The sequence below is a fragment of the Stegastes partitus genome, unplaced genomic scaffold (assembly GCF_000690725.1).
Source record: "Stegastes partitus isolate 25-593 unplaced genomic scaffold, Stegastes_partitus-1.0.2 Scaffold1412, whole genome shotgun sequence".
NCBI lineage: Eukaryota > Metazoa > Chordata > Actinopteri > Pomacentridae > Stegastes > Stegastes partitus.
Window position 1 is genome coordinate 99,996 of NW_007579143.1, and position 19,337 is coordinate 119,332.

Sequence of the window (19,337 nt, forward strand, 5' to 3'; positions counted from 1 at the left end):
TATTTAGTGATCTGTGATCACTTCTTTTCCAATTCATTTCTATGGGAGCCAGGGCTTTTTGGAGCCAGGACTAGCAGATGTAGTGATATTGCAGGTTTTTGACACTTCCGGATTGGCTTCATTTTTCGGAGCCGGTTGCTACGTCCATCTTTTATACAGTCTATGCTAAGGTCCAGATCTTAAATCATTGTTAATTATTGTTTTCCAGACTCTGTTTCAGGTCAATTTGTTGCTGCCTTCTAACGTAGCCACTGGTTTGTGGCAACGCCTTGTGTTCTGCTTGAGAGACATTTCTGAGACCACAAAGTGATGACAGACAGAGAGAGGAGCTGCATGTGACCTGAAGTAGTGCATTTAATTTATCAATAGTCCGTCATTAAAAACACTGGTACTGATAATCGGAAAAAAGCCAAATATTGGTCATGATAATCAGCCTGCCCCTATTTGAATCCCATAAAGTTGCCTCTCCGGTGGACACACTAACAGCAGCAGCCTCTACTTCATTACCTCAAACCATCAGTCAGCACGTTTGGCATTAAAACATCCTCAAATAAGCTTCCTGGACATATTCTCCTGTCAGAAAATCTGCTCCGACATCTGAGACGCTCCTGTATTCTAATAATCAGGACCAGTAATCTTGGGGCGAAAATGGAGGGTTTGATCATTTGATTAAAAAAGAGAGACTCGAGTATACTGGGGGCCATGAAGAGAAGGAGAGCTAATTAGAGCAGCGAGTCACCCCGATGGCCCATCGTCTCCTTTGTAATTTAGAGTCCAGACACATTCTGTGTGATAATGATGTCAGGTGAGAGAGAGAGCAAAGATAAATGTCACTCCGAGTCTTTCTTTCGGGTGAGTGACCATACAGTGTGAGGAGAAGCCCTTGTAATGTGTCCGATCATGTGCAGACGCCGTGATTAGGACAGAAATGCAGCTCGTATTGAATTCTTACTTTGTAGAGCATCGAACCATAAGCAATTCACTATATTTCAATGGAAGAAAACAACAGATCTATGCATGGATGTGTGTTTCGTACCCGACTGCGGCCTGGTGATGGCGCTCTCATACACAGGAATCCCTTCGCCCACGTTGTTGAAGGCCTTCAGCGTGATCACATAGTGCGAACTCGGGTCTGAGCGAGAGAGAGAGATGAAGATAAAAAGCAGAGGGGGACATGAGAGGAGAGAAGAGATGAATTGATGCAGCCATCTAATCAAGCCAAAACTCTCGAGACTCTCAACTCATAATTGCGATATTAGCAGAGAGAGTATTTGAATACAATCTCTCCTCTCACTGTGATTGTAATGAAGGCTTCAATTATGCCTATAGAGATATTTCTGCAACAGTTCCCTCCTCTGAATGTTTAAATCTCTGCATTTCCTGTGATTATTTTGAAACTCGCAACCCACTTCTAGACCCCCTTCCTGGTTCCTGCTTTGATTACCGCAGCAGGTCCATCAATTATGCCATTAATAAGAGCAGAGATTATTCAGCGTAAGTGACGAAGAAGGAGCAAAAAATACCTCTTACTATCTCGAGTTTTATTAAGAAACAATCTCGAAATTACCTCTGAATTAGTTTCTTAGAGGTTAAGGGGATGAAAAAAGGCACTCGAGCGAAATTAACGTTCGAGAAAAGAACATTTTAATGAGATGAAAGTTAATGCCGATGTTTCCTTTGGTTTAATGACAAGAAGTGCTAACATCACCAAAACCGGTTTGTTTTATTCAAATATTATGACCTTTAATTATTGTGTCCCCATTAGGCCAATCTGTGTAATTACCGGCTCAGGCTGCGGCGGAGGAGATCTCATTAATTTTCTAAATACTCACTGTGGGGTACAGATGAATTGCTTCACAGTCTTCGCATGTCTGTGCTCGTGTGTTTTAAACTTAGTGTATAAAGTGTCAAATCAGATACATCACAGTGAGATTTTTACCGTCTGAACACTAAAACCTGCCAGTGGGTTTAAAAGGCTTGTTGACTGTAAAAAGACTCGACAAACAAACCTCTGACATCCGCTACAAATAGGAGCTTATTTCGTCTGTCAGGATCACCTGCAGCTAAAGCTCACATGAAATATACAGTCGAGACATGTATCCGCGCACAGACAACTAGCACTGTCACTGTCTTACATGATTAGAGCAGCAAAACACACTTTGCTATGTTAGCGCTGTCCTTCACACGCTGCCTGTGAAATTAACATTTTTAGTCTGAGGTTGGCGTCAGCTCTGATATTAAGGGTTTTTGCATTTTCATCACATGTAGAGTGTAGAAGCAGCAGCTCTGTTCATTCAGGGTCTCCTCAAATGATAGAAAGTAATCAGACATGAAAGTTTATGTTCTCATCTGTGAAATCTGAAGATCTTGTTTAACCCTCTGAACCCCAAAACTGTGCATCTTTAAAAAAACAAAACAAAAATGGCCACAGTTTTTAGAGCCAGAAACTGTAGAAACAGAAAGAATTGTAGGATTTTCAACCTTCCGACGGTTCTTGAACTACTCATGGCTGATGTTCTGTCAGAAAATGTCATCAAAATCACTGATAATAAACTGTTTGCTCCAACTTAATTCTGTAAAAAATTAAAGAGTCTGTGTTCCTGATTGCAACTGTGAAGCCATGAGGGACAAAAATTTGGTTAACTTGCAGGTTGTGTTTAGAAAGCAGAGAGGGGACGAGTACGGAAATTAAAAATGAATAACTATACAGAGGCAGCATTTTCCCCAGTATTGGTAACACATTGGAGCACTTGGAAAAAATGCTGTTCATGTTGATTCCATGTTTTTTTTAAAACTTCACCAAATCTAACTTGAAATCATAATATTGCTCCAAATTCAGAAAACATTTGACGTCTTGTTTAAAAATCTGTCAAAAATAATCTGTTCACTCGAACCAGATTCTGTAAAAAAAAAAAAACAAATAACCCTGCACTCCTTTCCTTTACTGTGAAGCCACTAATGAAGACAAGAACAGAAACAACATGTACGCAGTAAAATATGCACATTGTGTAGAGTCACCATTTTCCCCAGTGTTAGTTAAACAAATCATCAGATGAATTCAACTTTCCTTTTTTTTTTCATCATTTATGGCATTATAACTCTATAACTGTGCACAGAAGACATCTCTGAGTTCTCTCTACTTCTAGTAATGGTTGTGCTGTTTCCATAGAGGTGCAGGACTTCATGCTGCAGTGAAAAATGAACCCACAGTGAATTAAAATGTGACATCAGTGAAAATCCTCCTCAAAGCTGCTTCAGAGGTGTTGACACAAATATGTATTTTAAAATGGTAACATTCACTGTAGGACAAAAACACAAGAGTCCCACATCTCATATCAATATCTGATCAGCAGTATTTGACAGATCTAAAGTATTTTTGTGGCCAACAAAAACACACACAATCAACACGTGAGTAAACTTGGAGCAGACCAAACAGAAGGAACCGGTGCAGAATGGTCTTACTGAGGTTCTCGATGGTGTAGTAGCGCTGCTTGTAGTCCACCTTGATGGTCTGAGCGTGGGGGCTGCCGATGCCGTAGCCGATGGAGTAACCTCGGACCACGATGTCCTGGTTCTCAGGCGGCGTCCAGCTCACCACGATGCTGTTGACCAGCGGCCGGACGTGCAGAGAGCTGGGCTGGTCCGGCACGCGGGATTCTGGGGAGGGAAACGGGGGGAAAACCTATTAAAAATCTGGTGACAAAACTACTCAGTGGCAAGATTTAGTTGACTCAGGTGTGTCTTACCGTCCAGGTCACTCTCAAACGTTTCCACTGTGATCCACTCGGTGGCCGGTCCGGTGCCGTTCACCGTCATGGCCGACACCCGGAAGGAGTACTCGGTTCCTCGCTCCAGAGCTGCACAGCAAACACGAGCAGAGCATTTAAACAGAGCCGAGGCTGAACTGAACTCTAAGCTGCAGTAAAAAAACAAAAAAAAACTCCTTCATTAAAACTTCTCCCACTTTCTCCGGCCTGATTTTATCTTACAATTTACCGGCGCTCTCCACTCAGCCGGTCAATTGGACTTTCTGGTGGCAGTAAATATTTTGAAAGCACAAATATTTTAAACAGATGCCCGATACTTCTCAGCACAGTTTAAGGAGAAAATCCATACGCCTGTCGAGGGAAGGATCAAGTGAATGTTGCTGAGGCGCAGTTAACTTTCTTCTCCACTCTAGTGATTGAGATTTACTTTTCACCTGTGCATAATAAACTCTGGTGGGTAGAAAAACATTTGCCATTTGGAAGAGTTAGAGTAAAACATTAAGGGGGCTTAAAAAAAATAAATAAAAAAAAATGTTGGAGTCCAGATTCATTCATATTTTAAAGCTCCTTCAGAAAGAGCTGTATCACCGCTGGGTGCCGGCTTTGGTATTCAGAGAAGAGGGGGAACGCCTGCTGACAAATGATGCGTTGCTGTATTAATTTGCTGTAAAATTTTTCATCATCGTCACATTGTCCCATTTGCACGCTACATGCAAATTTCGGTCGTCTTTTTCTCCGCGTAGCCACTATTCTGGGCCGCCCTTGGGGGGTATCTTCTGAAGACTGCCTAACCATCCGTGCCTGCGAGGCTACAACATCTCCTTCTAAACGCTTTTGAACCAACAAACACCCCTCTGTTTCACCCCCTAGAATGTTCCCCAAAATCAACTTTTAAGTGTATATTCTCTTTGATGCAGCGCGCAGCGTGAGGCCGGGCCACTTGAAAGTTGCTGAGACATCTAATAATAATCACCATTGCTCTGTCTCTCTGGTGATACTCTGCATATTCTGGTGGCGGCGGTGGGCAACGTCGGCGTACAGTAAGGCGCGCAGCTCCGTTTTTCTGAAGCGTTTAGACAGAAAATCCGATAAACAGACTGATTTCAAACAACAACTCAGTCACGTCTCGAGTCTCAAGATCAAGATTTTAAATATTGCAGCGTGTCAGACACGGCTGACAGTATCTGAGATGCATCCAGCAGAGATAAGATGGAGTCTGATAGCATGAAAGTTTTAACGCAGCACTGATCTGAAGCATCAAAAGGAGAACAAAAATCCTTATGTTCTCCAAGAACAAAAAACAAGAGTTCTCTGTGGATCCATCATTTTTTAAATTAGGATCAACAAGCGCATCAGAATCTATGTGTGTAAAAGAAGAGTTGGAGACCATCTATTGACTTTACAGCTGAGACAACAAGCAAAGAAAGACATTATTTTACTAGATACTTCAAACGAGTCATGATTTTAGTGGGAATAGTCATTTTAAAACCCTAAAAAAACCCCTAAAAATTATTGTAATTTTTTGCTGCAATTTGCACCGAACATGTTCTGGATGATATAACTTGTGTTTGCATCTGTGCAGCACCACAACGCTTCACTTATGATGGTTTGTTGTGACACATTTTATCAACCGACTGCAGCTCCCGTGTCTCGGATGTTGCACTTTAATTGCAATTTCAATAATATTTTGATTAATTGCTTAGCCCTAATTGACTTGAATACAATACTGCGGGTAACAAACTGTCTGTTTGAGTCAAGAGCTCAAATCAGTCACAGTGATGTCAGTGTTTTTATGGACGTATCCATCTTCTACATCCAGACACACCCTCCTCTAGTACAATGTAAGCAGCAGTTTCGACTCATCACGACTACGGTCTCTTGTTAATCTGACAGCATCCGAACATGTCGGCTCTGTGTCTGAATGAGGCTCACTTCTCTGTAACAGTCACGATGACAGTTGTCGTACGAACATTTCACTTTGAACGTTACAAAAGTCTGAACTGCGTTAGTAGTACGCAGACGATGCAATTTGAGCTGTTTGAAGGAAACATTGTAGCAGTTTACTGAACATCTGGATCCATACGAGCGTCTCCAAAGGCAGGATTTTTATGCAGCGAGCATTCATACACACAAAACAACAGCAGTATCCTCATCGTAGTTGTTCATATTTGTCAGGATCAAGTCACACTGTGAACTTCTCTTCAGTCACACACAGAGTCACGGTTTATCAGCTGTAGCTGGTGGATGTCGACTTTGTCCTGTGTGTATTTGTGCATTATAATCCATCAATAAACAAATATCCCCATCACCACCACCTTCCTGGCCATGTCTGAATGAAAGGAAGGTTAAAAGTGGTCGACTGTATGTCTGAACGATAGAATGACGTCGCTTTATCAGACAGATGAAGCAGTTTGTGGTAATAATTTCAAGAAAAACCTCAAGATGTACATGCTTTCCATGGCTTTTGGCTGCTCTTGATGGTCTTAATAGTTCAGATTTATGTGTATTTTAGAACTTGATCTTACAAGTTGCTATTGATTGAGTACTCTATACTATTTTACTCTGTTTGCTAATTGATTTTACAAGATTTATTCTCTATTATATGTTTATATTGTCTGTCTGCACATATTTCTCTTGCTGTCGATCTGTGAACACGTGCAGCACTTTGGTTTAGAAATAAATTAGATTTCATGTAACGTATCCCATATCTGAAAAGTGCATATGTTTCCCTGTTCAGCGCTTCATTACGCTTATATAATGGGCAAGAATTAAAACGCTCTCTTTCTCTCCACGTCTCTTCTCTGTTGCTTGTCTTTCTGCATTTGTCCACGCAGTGACAACATTTCTTTTCGTAGCTGTGGGCTGTATATAATTAAAGTGTTTTTCTGTTCTGTTTAGGAGGAATCAGGTTTGAAAATCCATCCATCAAACCAGCGTGTACTCACACAGAGGTGTGGGAGGCCTGTTTCCAGCCAGTACTGGGTGAGGGGACTCATTTCTAGAGTTTATCACAGAGAGTGGAAGTTTCTCCACAGATAAAACCAAATATAAGCAGGAAAAGAGAAATCTGAGATGATGACTGGAGATAGATTTGAAATGATAGTACAATAATTTCTCAGATGGATTTAGACTTCATTAATCGATCTGAATTGTTCAGCTACATATACGTATTAGATAAAGGACAGACTACTTTCAATCAAGTAAATGAATTTCTTCTGTCACCTCTGAACATGTCAACCTGCAGGATGGACTCTCTGTTGCCAGGGAGGCATGTTATCTTTTTAAGCACTGATCTGACAACTTAAAGGTCAAAAAGGTATCCGTGTTAAATGGGATAATTTGGTTGAAAAGTCATCTTTCCAAAATTTCTAATTGACTTTAGAAAACATAAAACAGAACAAATCCGCAGACTATTGCAGACAGTAGAAGACTACCCACAGATAAAACCAAATGTAAGCAGGAAAGGAGAAATTTGAGGTGCTGATTGGAGATAGATTTGAAATTCTAAGATTAATTATGGTAATTTCTCAGCTGGATCTCGACCTGATTATTAGATTTGACCTACACACATCCATGAACAAATGCACCACCTTCATGCAAACTTGCAGGAGATCATTGAAAAGTCTTATTATTACAGTCAAACCAGCTGCAGAGTTGTTGTTTTTTTTCTTTACCATCGATGAGCTTGTAAAGCTGGGTGCCTCCGATGGTATCAGCCGTCTCACTCCTCCTGGATCCTTTCCGGTATCGGATCTTGTAGCCGGTGATCTCCCCGTTCTGGCCGCTCAGGGGTGGAGGCTGCCACCGAAGCATGATGCTCTGAGGGGGAGAGAAAGACGACATAAAAAGTCTTGTTTGGCACCTGAAGAACCGTCTGTTCTTGGGCCTGCAGCTGTAAAGGTGACCTCACGGTTTAGCGGGTAGCATCGCACCTTGTCACACACCTTGGCAGAGGCCCGAGTGTTAACGTAGCTCTGCAGGTTCACCACTCAGCCCGCCAGAAACTCCGCCTCGCAAAAACAAACTCCCTTCCGAGCCCAAATTGACGCAATAGGTGGAAATAAACATGAATAATAGAAGGAGGCGCCCTGATGATAGAGATGTGTGTGTGTGTGTGTGTGTGTGTGTGGTCAAGTGAAGCCTGCGGAGATGAGATGAACGCAGGACTTTAGCTGCGCCGTGGTGGGATGTATGCGTGGCAGGAGGTCAGTGGGAGGCGGCTCAGCGTGGGAGAAGAGTTAATTAACGCTTCCCCGCCGTCACACCGACGCACAAAAGCCCCGAAAACATGTACAGGCCACAAGCGTGCTCCTCCCCAGCCGAGTCCGGGGAGACTGCACAAATTAAATCTGTGTGTTCAATTATTTTCATTTTTTTTCTTACACTATCGGCACACCGACTCGTTATGTCTGTTGCTTTTCTCCTCCTAATCATGAAAAAAACCCCATTTAATTGACTTCTGTAGAATCACAGGGGAAGGTGGGGAGGCAGATGCCAAAAGGAAAAGGGGCGAAGTGAGATCACAAAAACATGATTGTCAGATTGCCTTGCAGGTAAAAGATGTGAGGTTCTGCTCGACAAGACTCGAAGAGGAGACGGAATATGAAATGAATGTTAATTACTTTTTTTTTTCTCCACCCCCCTCAGTTCCATTCGGCGGAGTGTATTGAACAGCTAATTGCATAAATGCTTTGTATCTTTATATTTGTACCGGAATTATTGCCTTAATGACTGTTTACATTCAGAACTAAACACAATGACAACAAAGAGAGAAATTAGAAGAATAATTTCAATAGTGTTGAGGAATAAAGGACGCCAGATGTTGGTTTTAATTCGGTCGGTCTGAGTGCTGGGGGGGACAGCTGCATGTACACTATCCATTCAGAAGACAATTCCTGATTTCCACAGAGCGAGGCCTCTTTCATTTTACTCTTAAAATTAGCATGAGAGTTTTTTTTTTCTCCTCTCCACAAATCTCGGCTGAGTATCCCTCAGCATGGGTGGCCGGCTCTTACTCAAGCTGGGAGTGTGCGATAGGATTGTCTGTCAGTTTTTTCCCCTCACTTGGGCTCTGCATCGACCAGCAAAGAGCTATAAGTGCCGGCCGCCGTTTCTGTAGTCAATGCACGCACCCTGAGGTTTCTCCTATCTTCAGCTTTGCTTCTTCTTTTTTTTTTTTTCCTTTGCATTTGCTGTCTCACATGTCATAAGTGAGAAACATCTTCTGTAAAATTTAATCCATCGCCGGGTGGAAATATACAATAAATAGGCCTACAGCTCTGTGTTTGAAGATCAAATGGCTGCAGCGATAGGCAGTCGAGACACGTTTGCCGTTTTAATCAGGAGTTTGTTGTGAAGCCAGCAGCCACGGCGGCGGCCTTATCTAATCACAGGTGTCACGCAAGTATGTTTAACGAATAAATCGGATTTAACAATGAAACTTAAAGAGACACCAGGAGTTGTTGCCCGCGCTGTAAGAAATTTCATTCAGCTATCTCTGATCCAAAGAGAAATCCAATCTAGATAAAGGGGAGGCCACTTTCACACAATAAATGAATTTATTCTGTCACCTCTGAACATGTTAACCAGCAGGACGGCGGAGAATCTTTTAAAGCACTGGTTGGACAACTTGAAGGTCAAAAAGTATCCGTGATAATTGAGATACTTTGATTGAGACGTGATCTGTCCAGAATTTTTAGTATATTTTTAAAAAGTAAACAGAACAAGTGTTAAAACACAGCGAAAAATTAACCCTCCGAACCCCAAAAGCTGCTGTTAGGTTTGTTGTTTTTGTTGCCGAAATAACTCCATTTATCAGAGCAAGAAACTGTACAAACAGAAAGAACCATCAGATTTTCAACTTCATGACTAATCGCATGTAACTCTCTGTTTCGTTGGGAGAAGCAACCAAATCTGAGTTTAAAATCGCGATATTTCATTGATATCAGAAGAATTCTGCTTAAGTAATTAACATTTTTGCTAAAAAATATAACAACAAAATTCTGCAAATCTGTGAATCCAATGAATGACTCACCAGTAAGCAGCAGCCTCATAATGAGCTCGGCTGAACTGCAGGCAGTGTTTAGATAGAACAAAAATTTAAAATGTAAAATATTTATAGTATGGAGAGTTTTTTCAGAGTGTTGGTAAAACCTCTGGGCACTTAGAAAGATGTTTTATGTGTTGATTCCAGGTTTTTTAAGTTTTTGTAAAATAAATATTTAAAGAAATTCCACTTTTTTGGTTGTTTTTTAACCACTTAAGGCATTCTAACTGTTTCATACTCCACAGTGGATACTTGTTAGTTCTCTCTACTTCCACTCATGTTTGTGCCGTTTCCATAGAGGTGCAGGACTTCATATTGCAGTAAAAAATGAGCCCACGGTGAGTAAAAACGTAACAGGAGCAAAAACCAGAAACCGAATGAGGTTCGGAGGGTTAAAGGCCAAAACATATGTAGAGAGTAGACAGTGTGTTTGTGATAATCTGGCTGAAAAGTGATCCTGTTTCAATTTTAAATGAGTGTTTTAATGTGAAACAGAGCACATGTTGAAACACACTTGCACGTAACTTGACATCTACAAAAAAATTTCCCTTTTTGAAGCAGATTCAAGCTGATTTCCAGCATCTGCAGTTCTTCTGACCTGAAGCTGACTCCTACCTGAGAGCGCATTTAAGTCCCAGGCTAATATTTTTCTCTTCTCCATTTAGATTTGAGCTGCAGACGTCTATGCCAGGTTCTGTACAGATGGAGTGATATTGAGGATAAAACCTTCTGACAGGCGAGTCTCCTGCCGATGAGGAGATCGATGAGGGTTCACACACCCTCTTAACCAGCTGAGGCTTCAGGCTTCTGACGCAGCTAATCACAGCGAGCAGCAGCGGCGCTCCGGCCTGCAGGCTACGTATCTGTTTAACTGTTTCTGTGTGGATCTGGTGAAGCAACTGCACACACCAAACGCTCCAGCTACGGCTAGTTTAGGTGCTTTTATTGTTGTTGTGTGCAGCAGTTCTGCATTCGAGGAAGCTTGTGCAACAAATGTCAGAGCTTTTTAGTCTTCAGTGTCTGTGTTTTTATATAACAGTCAAGTATATTTACAAGAGAAAAATCCACAGAAGTCTTCAGGAATTGTTATCAGTTGGGAAAGATGGAATTACTCTTACATGTAAACTGGTTTTGAACATGTTTTATGCTGTCCGGAGACAAAAACAACAAAATATCAGTGCTAAATGTATCAGAGTTAAATGTTCGCTATTCAAAAAAGGTGTTTCCATCTCCAGTAAAGAGGATTAACTCTCAGCTTCTTCCAAAACGTCAAAACTTTTTTGCAATATTTGGTGAGTTTTTAAAACATTTTTAGCTGCTTTTATCAACTTTTTCTAACACGAATACTTCAAAATGCGAATATTAAGGAAACACTGTTTGTAAAGCAACAGAAGAATCCCAAACAGTCTCTGAACTGCAGCATCCTGTTCAGTCAACAAACTCACCTTTGAGTTCTGGACCTCCAGGGTCAGGTTCTGAGGCGGAGCGCTCGGTACTGCGAAGACAAAAACAGACAGAAATCTAAGTTACGGTAAAACTAAAACCTTTAGTTTCGATCAATGGAAACTTTTCCAGCTAGAAATGTCAAACATTCTTTTATTTCAGCTTCTAAATTCAACATATTTGCAGTTTTTCTTTGTGCCTTATGTCACAATAAACAGAGAATTTTAGGTTTTAAACTGATATCATTCTGTAGTGAGCTATGGAACATTGGTGGAACATTTAATGGACCAAATGATTGAGTGAACAAATAGTGACAAGAATCAGACATTGACTCTTCACATGACATTAACAGACATCTTTTAAACAGGATTATTTTTATCCTTTGGCACATTTCAAGTATTTTTTTTTACATTACATACTGTGTAACTTTGCACAGTCTCAGGCGATTAAGTTACACATTTCTGCACACTGGATGTATTTCTCTCACTATTTATGGCTTATAATCCCTTGATTACACTTGCTTCTTATTTTTCCTCTAACACTTTCTGTCTACTAATTTGAAACACTTTTTGAATCCAGATGTCAGTGATTTCTGTTACGCACTAAAACATAAAGTCACGTTTGGCTTAATTGACAGCAGTAATTAAGATTGTGACTAACAATGTGGCCATGCTGGATGTACGTTTCCAATATTCATTCCTAACATATTACACACAGTTAGTTGAAATGAAACATGTGTTTAGTTCTGAAAAGGAGTTTTGGTAAAATTGAAAAACTGACCATCAGACAGCGTGCGAACGGTGACGTCCTCAGTAGAAACTCCTGGACCGTGTTTGTTGTTGGCCACCACACGGAAACTGTACTCGGTGTTCTTCTTCAGCCCCGTCATGGTGTAGGACTGACCGTCAATGTCGACGTCCTGACAGAGAGAGACGTAAAGGGTCAGACAAGCTCTTAAAATCTAAAACAGCCCTGAAAATACAACTCGTGCATTAAAATATCTGTTTGAGAAAGCATGATGTTGATCATTTATCAGAACCAGAAACTGTAAAAACAGAAACAACTGATGGATTTTCAACTTTTCAGCATTTCTTGAACTATACATTCCATGGCTGTCAAAATAGAACCAAATCTAAGCTTTAAGGGAAAAAGATTCTACATGTCTCATTTAGAAATTTGTCAAAAATAAACTGCTTGCATGATCAAGATTATTTAAAAAACAAAAAATTCTGTGCTCCTCGGTGCAGAAGAGACGTCATTGTTGTCTCGGCTGAGATCAACAGTCACATGACAAAAATTCACTCAACTTTTTCCGGTGAGCTGGGTTGAACTGCAGGCAGTGTTTACACAAACCAAGGATGGAAGCAAATAAAACTTATAAATAGTTAAATATCTATAGTGTGTAGCGTCACCACTTTTTTTCAGTATTGTTAACACCTGTGGGTACATTTTGATTCAAGTTTTATTGTTAATTATTTAATTAAATTAAGAAATACAACAAAATAAATAAAACAAATAAAAAATAGTCAAATACGTTTAACTTCGCTTCTGTTTTTATCTTCTTCTTTTTTTTTTTTCTTTTTAATGATTTATGGCATTATAATTTGGCTACATTGCACAAAAAATATATTTGGGTTCTGCCCACTTCTAGCCGTGGCTGTTCTGTTTCCATAGAGGTACAGGACTTGATATTACAGTAAAGAATGAGCCCACAGTGAGTAAAAATGTGAGCCCTGAGCCAGAAACTGTCTGGAGTTCAGATGATTCACAAAGTCAAGATAAAAATTGATGGAAAAAAAGTAAATATTTTCTTTTTGCAATGATTACCTGCAGAAGAAGACGTTTACAGTACTTCACCACTGACAGCACGTTGATAAATGCTGCTTAAAGTGTAATTTTAGCATTAAAGTTTAATTCTGGCACAACTACGCAGTAAATGAGACGTTTCCAACGGCTATGAGCGACAAAACGTGACGCCTGCTTTCATCATTCCATCACACTAACATTTCTGTTTGTAATTTGGCGTAAAAATGTCATCTTCCGCCGAGACACAAATCATGTCGTGTGTGATTATGACTTTTTGGTTTACAAATTGGGCACGCTGGCACACACCCAATTACTTCAAGCTTATTTGCATTCAACTCTTTGCTCATGACATTTTGAGCAAAAAGAGAGAGAGAGGAAAAAAAAAAGGAGGAGACTTTGAGGAAATCAAATCTTCCACAGCGGTCCAATCACAACCTCTGAACCCGGGTCAGGTGACCACATCGCCCCCCGACGACGCATCACACGTTGCCCCCGACTTCCTCCTGCCCTTTCATATTTCAGCGCTGCGTCTTTCCAACTTCATCTCTCTCGTTAACCACCAACCTCTAGTTTTTTCTTATTTTTTTATTCTTTCTTTCTTTTCACTCCTTTTCTTCATCTCCTGCCTTTTTCACCTCATCTCTGGCTCTGTTCTCCGGGGAGCTGAGGCATCATTACTCAGTGCAGCGGCTGACGTTTCATCCATTATCATATTAAAGGCTTTTTAATGCCTCACTGGCTCGCACACTTCTACTGCTGGGGTTGACTCAATATCTAAGCAGCTAGATTCCACTCCTGCGACAGAATTAGTCCTGCTGAGGAGAACTGACTGGATCATATCTGCTTTCTTTTGGCACAATGTTTTTGTGAGACGATTAATCAAGAATGTGGCCCAAAAAAAAGAAGAGAGAAGCATCACAAAAAGTCTTGGCAAATGATTAGGAATCCCTTACCTAATCACAATTTACATTAGAAAGTGTGCCGTCATATTCGTTCTGTCTAATGAGGCCTGCAAAATCAGGCGTCAGCTACATGCAGCACTTGTGGTGAAGTGAGACAACATCACGAGCTGCATGTTTCTGCTTCACCCTGTAACGCCAAGTGTATCACATTTGACATGTGAGTTTTTGAGACCTCGACATCATCAGTGTGGTGTTTTTTTGTCATGAAAAACTTGATGTACACAATCAGATGCTTGTAGTGCACCGATAATCCACCATAGATCCTAATTCATGCACCAAAAGTGCCAGATGTAGCAAAAATGATACAAATTAAAACTCATATATGCAAATTGATATTTAATTTTTTAAGTAGTCAGAAGGTTCAATAAACACTCCAGTTAAAAAAAAAAACTTGAATTTTCTGACAATTATTTCATTTGTTCAAGCTTTCAAGCAGAGTTTAATTTATTTTAGGTGAGTTAAAATATACAAGAAAATACTGTAAACAAGAATGTTTGATGGCTGTGTCCGTCTTAACTTTTGGTATTTTAAGATTTCCCCTGATTTATTTGTTAACTCCATTTCTCTGGACAGTTTGATTTGATTTTCATCCAAGTTAATGTATTCACTCCAAGTTTTTTATTTTATTTTTTAATTAGCTTTTAAATCTGTTGCACTTTGTGGGGGAAATTGCTTTTTCTTTCTTTAAATACCTGAAAATGTTTTATATTTCTCCTAACTATTAGTTTTCAATTCTATCCAAGTTAATGTGTATTTACTTCAATTTTTTCTTTTTTGTTTATTTTTTTAATGAATTAATTGAATCAACCGACAACTATTAAAGAAGCAAAAAAAGAAAAGCAGAGTCAAATTTACATAACGGGAAATAAAACATACAAGAAAAAACTCTAAAACAAGAATGTGTGATCGCCAGGTCCGTATGAACAAATGCAACACTAAAAATGCACATGATGGAAAAAAAAACTCCATTTCCATGCACAACAGAACTAAAAATGCATCAAAGTCAATGAACTAACTGTAAGCAACACCAAAAACCGTAACACGTAGGGACGGCAAATGATTTTTATTACGTAAAACACAAAAAAATCACTCATATTTCTTTTAACTAGGAAGTTGCAACTCCACCCAGAGAAAAGTGAAAGAAAGACAAAAAAGTAGGAGAGAAGGACATGTGGAAAAAAGCAATGACCGCAATCCGAACCCATGAACGAAAAAAAAAAAAAGCAGCCCTAAACATGACACACCAGCAAAACCAGGAGAGCTATACCACCGCCCCAAAACTCACACGCGTTCCCGCAATCCTGATGAACAAATGCACCACGAAAAAGAAAAACAAAAGAAAAAAAAAAAAAAAAAAAACTCCCTACAGAACAAAAAAATATTTAAAATGCTCTTAACCATTTGTTTTCAGCACCATCCAGCTTAACGTGTATTTACGTCAAGTTTTTTTTTTTTATTATTATTTAGTTCATAAATCTGTTGCTCTTTATGAAGCACTTTGCAACTAAAGATGCAGACTGTCAAAGGAAAACGCCCCGTTTCATTCGTTACATACCTGGAAGCCTTCTGTATCGTATCTAAAGGCATGAGTGTTCACAGTTCAGCAGACTCCATCCTACCTGTTCGTTGCCGACGCTTTTGTCCGTGTAGTACAGTTTGTAGGTGAGGATTTCTCCGTTGCCAGTGAGCGGTTTGTCCCAGCTCAGAGAAACGGCGGTCGGTGAGTTGGACACTGCCTGCAGGTTGGGAGCCGGGCCGGGCACTTGGACTGGAGAAAAAATACAACATAAGTTCGACAATTTTGTTGAGTCATGTTGAAGCTTCTCCACTTTCACACATTTCGTTGCATCTGGAGCTCAGTTTAGCAGTGAGTGGAGCCGTGACCACCAGGCGGCTCTGTTGATACTGGACCGTCCCCTCCAGACTGGGCTGCCGGCCATGTTGGTTTTCTTGCTATTCCCATGACAAACCCACTGAAGGTGCGCCTCAACAAAAGCATCAATGTGCAGCGTTTGCCTCCAGCTTGTGTGTCGCAGCCAGTTCTTTGTACTGCACCTGGTCAGTCGAGACTGAGTGCATTTATTGTCGGTTTATTGGCTTTACGCTGTGTTGTTATACTGTGTTCATTTTGTACTGAAGATTAACCTTAACCCTCTGAATCCATTGCAGTTCCTGGGTGGTTCTTTTTTCATTTTTTGCTGCTGTTACATTTTTACTCACTGTGGGATCATTTTTCACTGCAATATAAAGTCCTGCACCTCAGTGGAAACAGAACAACCATGACTAGAAGGAGAGGGAACTCAAACATGTCTACTGTGCAGGAGAAAAAAAGTGATAATAACAAAAAACTGTTCCACATACTATACTTACTGAACTGTCTACATTTTTACAAACTTGTTTTTTTCACACTACTCTGCACATCGGCTATAGAATGATGCTTCACTGTGCTGAATATATCTTCCGACAACTTGCTACTTTCTATACTGTTTTCAAGTCATGCATTTTCCTCTTAGTTTCTCTATTTTGTTTCTATACGCTCTTTCCTGCCTACAGTTCAGCCGAATACTCCCTAAATTTTTGTTGACTGAGTTAGTTTTGGTATCTTGGTTGCACTGAGAATGGTATTTTTGTTATCAGTTTTTTACAGGAGGTTTTTAGCTACATATTTATTTGTTTCTGTTCTTGTCTCCTAACTAGTCTGTGCAAACACAGCCTGCAGTTCAGCTGAAATGTCCCTCAATCTTTGTCCTAAGACTGTTGGTTGCAGCCGAGTTACCAACGGCTTCATGGTTGCGTGGATGACTGCAGAATTTTTGCTCTTATACACAATCTAATTAGTGAGAGCAGTTTATTTTTTGGCAAATGTTTAAATGACACATATAGGACAACTAAATGAAATATCAAGCTTAGTTTTGGTGGTTTGTGACGTAGCAGGATATTGCAGATGAGTGTCGGAGAGTTAAAAATCTGACAATTGATTCTGTTTTTCCAGTTTCTGTCTCTGATAAATGAAGCAATTCTGGCATTTTGTTTTGCCTTTAACACCCAGCAGCGAGTTTTGGGGTTTAGAGGGTTAAATAAGATGTGAAAGCTGACAAAACTTAACAAATGAGACCATAAACATACTGCAAACATGTCTGATCGCTTTCTACTCCATGAGATTGGGAGACTTTTGGATAAACAGAGCTGCTGTTTCTACACTCTTCATGTGAAATAACAGTGAAAACCTCTAAAAATCAGAGCTGACACCAGCCTCAAACTAAATATTTAATTTCGTATGCGACCTGTGACAGACGGCACCAACATTTAAAGTAATAATCTGCGAGCGCGCTACATACAGAATGCTCTAATTTTATGGACGGTGACATTGCCAGTTGTCTGACACAGATAAACGTCTGCACCATATACATCTTGTAAGCTTTAGCTGCAGGTGTCCCTGACAGACGAAATAAGCTCCCATTTGTCAGCCGACGTCAGAGGTGTGTGTGCAGGTACAGGTGCATTAAGCCAGTCTCTGAGGATGCAGGGCAGCGCTGTGTGCACACGCCTGGCACTCGGATGCAGGTCAACAGTTTAAGCTCCAACCCGTAGCATGCTCCTACACTAAAGGTGCACACACGACGACAGAGATGGACTGCACAGGTACAGGCCGCCCTCGCCGCTTTCCCCCCCTGTGGGTGGCTGGGCTCCTGCTGGCAGACATTAAGGTGTAACGTGTGTGTGCTTTTTCTTTGTGTGTTGATCTGTCCGCCCTCCAACCAAGGACACAGGTAGAGGAAAAAAAAAACAGCGGCTGACCTACAAAGCGACAGTGACTGAGCAGCAGGAAGAGAGGGATGTCCACCGTCTCACAGGGAAATCCCCTTCACAGCACTTTCGAATATGAAGCCGAGTGATTCGGAGGCTTACAAAAAAACCCAAACACAAAGGGAAGGAGAGCCACTTTGTCCCCTCTTATGTGTCCTCCAGTCAAAACATGCTAATGAGCTTCTTCTGTAGCACCTCTGTGCGGGCCGGCGCTGGAATCTGGAATACTAATTTCAGACATTCCTCGCTCGCTTTTACTCGGCTGGCACGGTTTAAAGCAAAGCACACTGAGGGCTTATAGTAAATGTTGGGGAGTAAACAAGAAGTGGCTTATAAGAAGAAGAAAACGTTCCTCTGGTGTGCTGTTGGGTGGTCTCCCTTAATGCACATCACCAAACAGCCTCCCTGTGTGCGCGGAGGGGCGACGGGGTGCCTCTGTTTGAAGCGAGCGTATGCCGTACGTGAGGGAATATTTGTTTGCATGAATGTTTATTTGTGTGCTGCTTTAGAGTGCATCCTGTTTGCCTCAGTGTGCCAGCGCGAGCGTGTTTCCAACAAGCCGGCTGGAGTTTCGCCTTTATGTTTATGCTCCCTGTTTACTGAGCACACATAAATGAGCGCTTGTGTGCGTGCGTTACCTTCAGCCTGGGTGGCCACTTTGAGCGCTGCGGAGCTCTCGCCCGGCCCGTTGCTGTTGTGGGCCACGACCCTGAAGCGATATTTGGTGTCTGGCATCAGGTTCTGGATGGTGACCTGCATCTCGCCTGGACGGCTGGTGTTCACCACTCGCTCCCTGGTGTGGACGCACAGAGACAAGTGCAGAACATTTAACGATTTCACTGTGTTCTATTTGCCAAAAAGGCTTGTAAGAATCAAATGAAATGAATGTTTTGAGTGCTTTAATTGTTGGTTACCTAAAGTCCCTCGCTGCTTGTTGACTAAACACATAAAAACTCATCTCTGTGTATCAAAGCTTCATATTTAGAGGCTTATTTCCATGAAAATAATCCCTTCCTGGATTGAAATGGCTTAAATGGAACTCTTTACACTGTTGCTTTCTCTAGAATACGCACATCTCTCTACGCTAGTGGCAGCTCGAGCACACCAGCTCACCTGTAACTCTGCCTAAACACTGCAAACGATTCTGTTTAATGTAAAATTGTAATGTTGGAGCCATTCTGCCATACATGTTTGAACCAGAAACTGATGATGAAGAAGAATAATGACACAAAAAGCCCAACCCAGTGAGTTAACAGGATTGGCTCATTAGGTTTGTTACATATAAAACCCTGGAAGTCTGATTCTGACTGTTTTTGTGGTTTAATTCTGCTTATTTTGCTCATGATGTGTCTTCCAGAATATAAAAACACTACATGGATGTGCTAACAGTTGAAAAACTTGATATCGACTAGAGGGGGGTCTATATTGAACCCTTGAAATGGCAGAAAGTTAAATTATACCTACATGTCCGGACTTTTGAAGGCCGTTTAAAGAGACACCTGTGCA

General features: G+C 40.9%; 1 protein-coding gene across 1 annotated transcript in view; it reads right to left on the reverse strand.

The window, feature by feature from the left end:
• The window catches only part of neo1a (neogenin 1a), a gene marked incomplete at its 5' end in the record, with an annotated part of 101,244 nt that overhangs the window by 24,123 nt on the left and 57,784 nt on the right, over positions 1–19,337 (reverse strand). The window contains 8 exons of the mRNA XM_008299405.1: positions 1,037–1,132; positions 3,463–3,657; positions 3,747–3,857; positions 7,442–7,586; positions 11,259–11,308; positions 12,037–12,175; positions 15,644–15,792; positions 18,470–18,624. Coding sequence (XP_008297627.1) covers positions 1,037–1,132; positions 3,463–3,657; positions 3,747–3,857; positions 7,442–7,586; positions 11,259–11,308; positions 12,037–12,175; positions 15,644–15,792; positions 18,470–18,624 — 1,040 coding nt within the window. The remainder of the gene's footprint in view (positions 1–1,036; positions 1,133–3,462; positions 3,658–3,746; positions 3,858–7,441; positions 7,587–11,258; positions 11,309–12,036; positions 12,176–15,643; positions 15,793–18,469; positions 18,625–19,337) is intronic.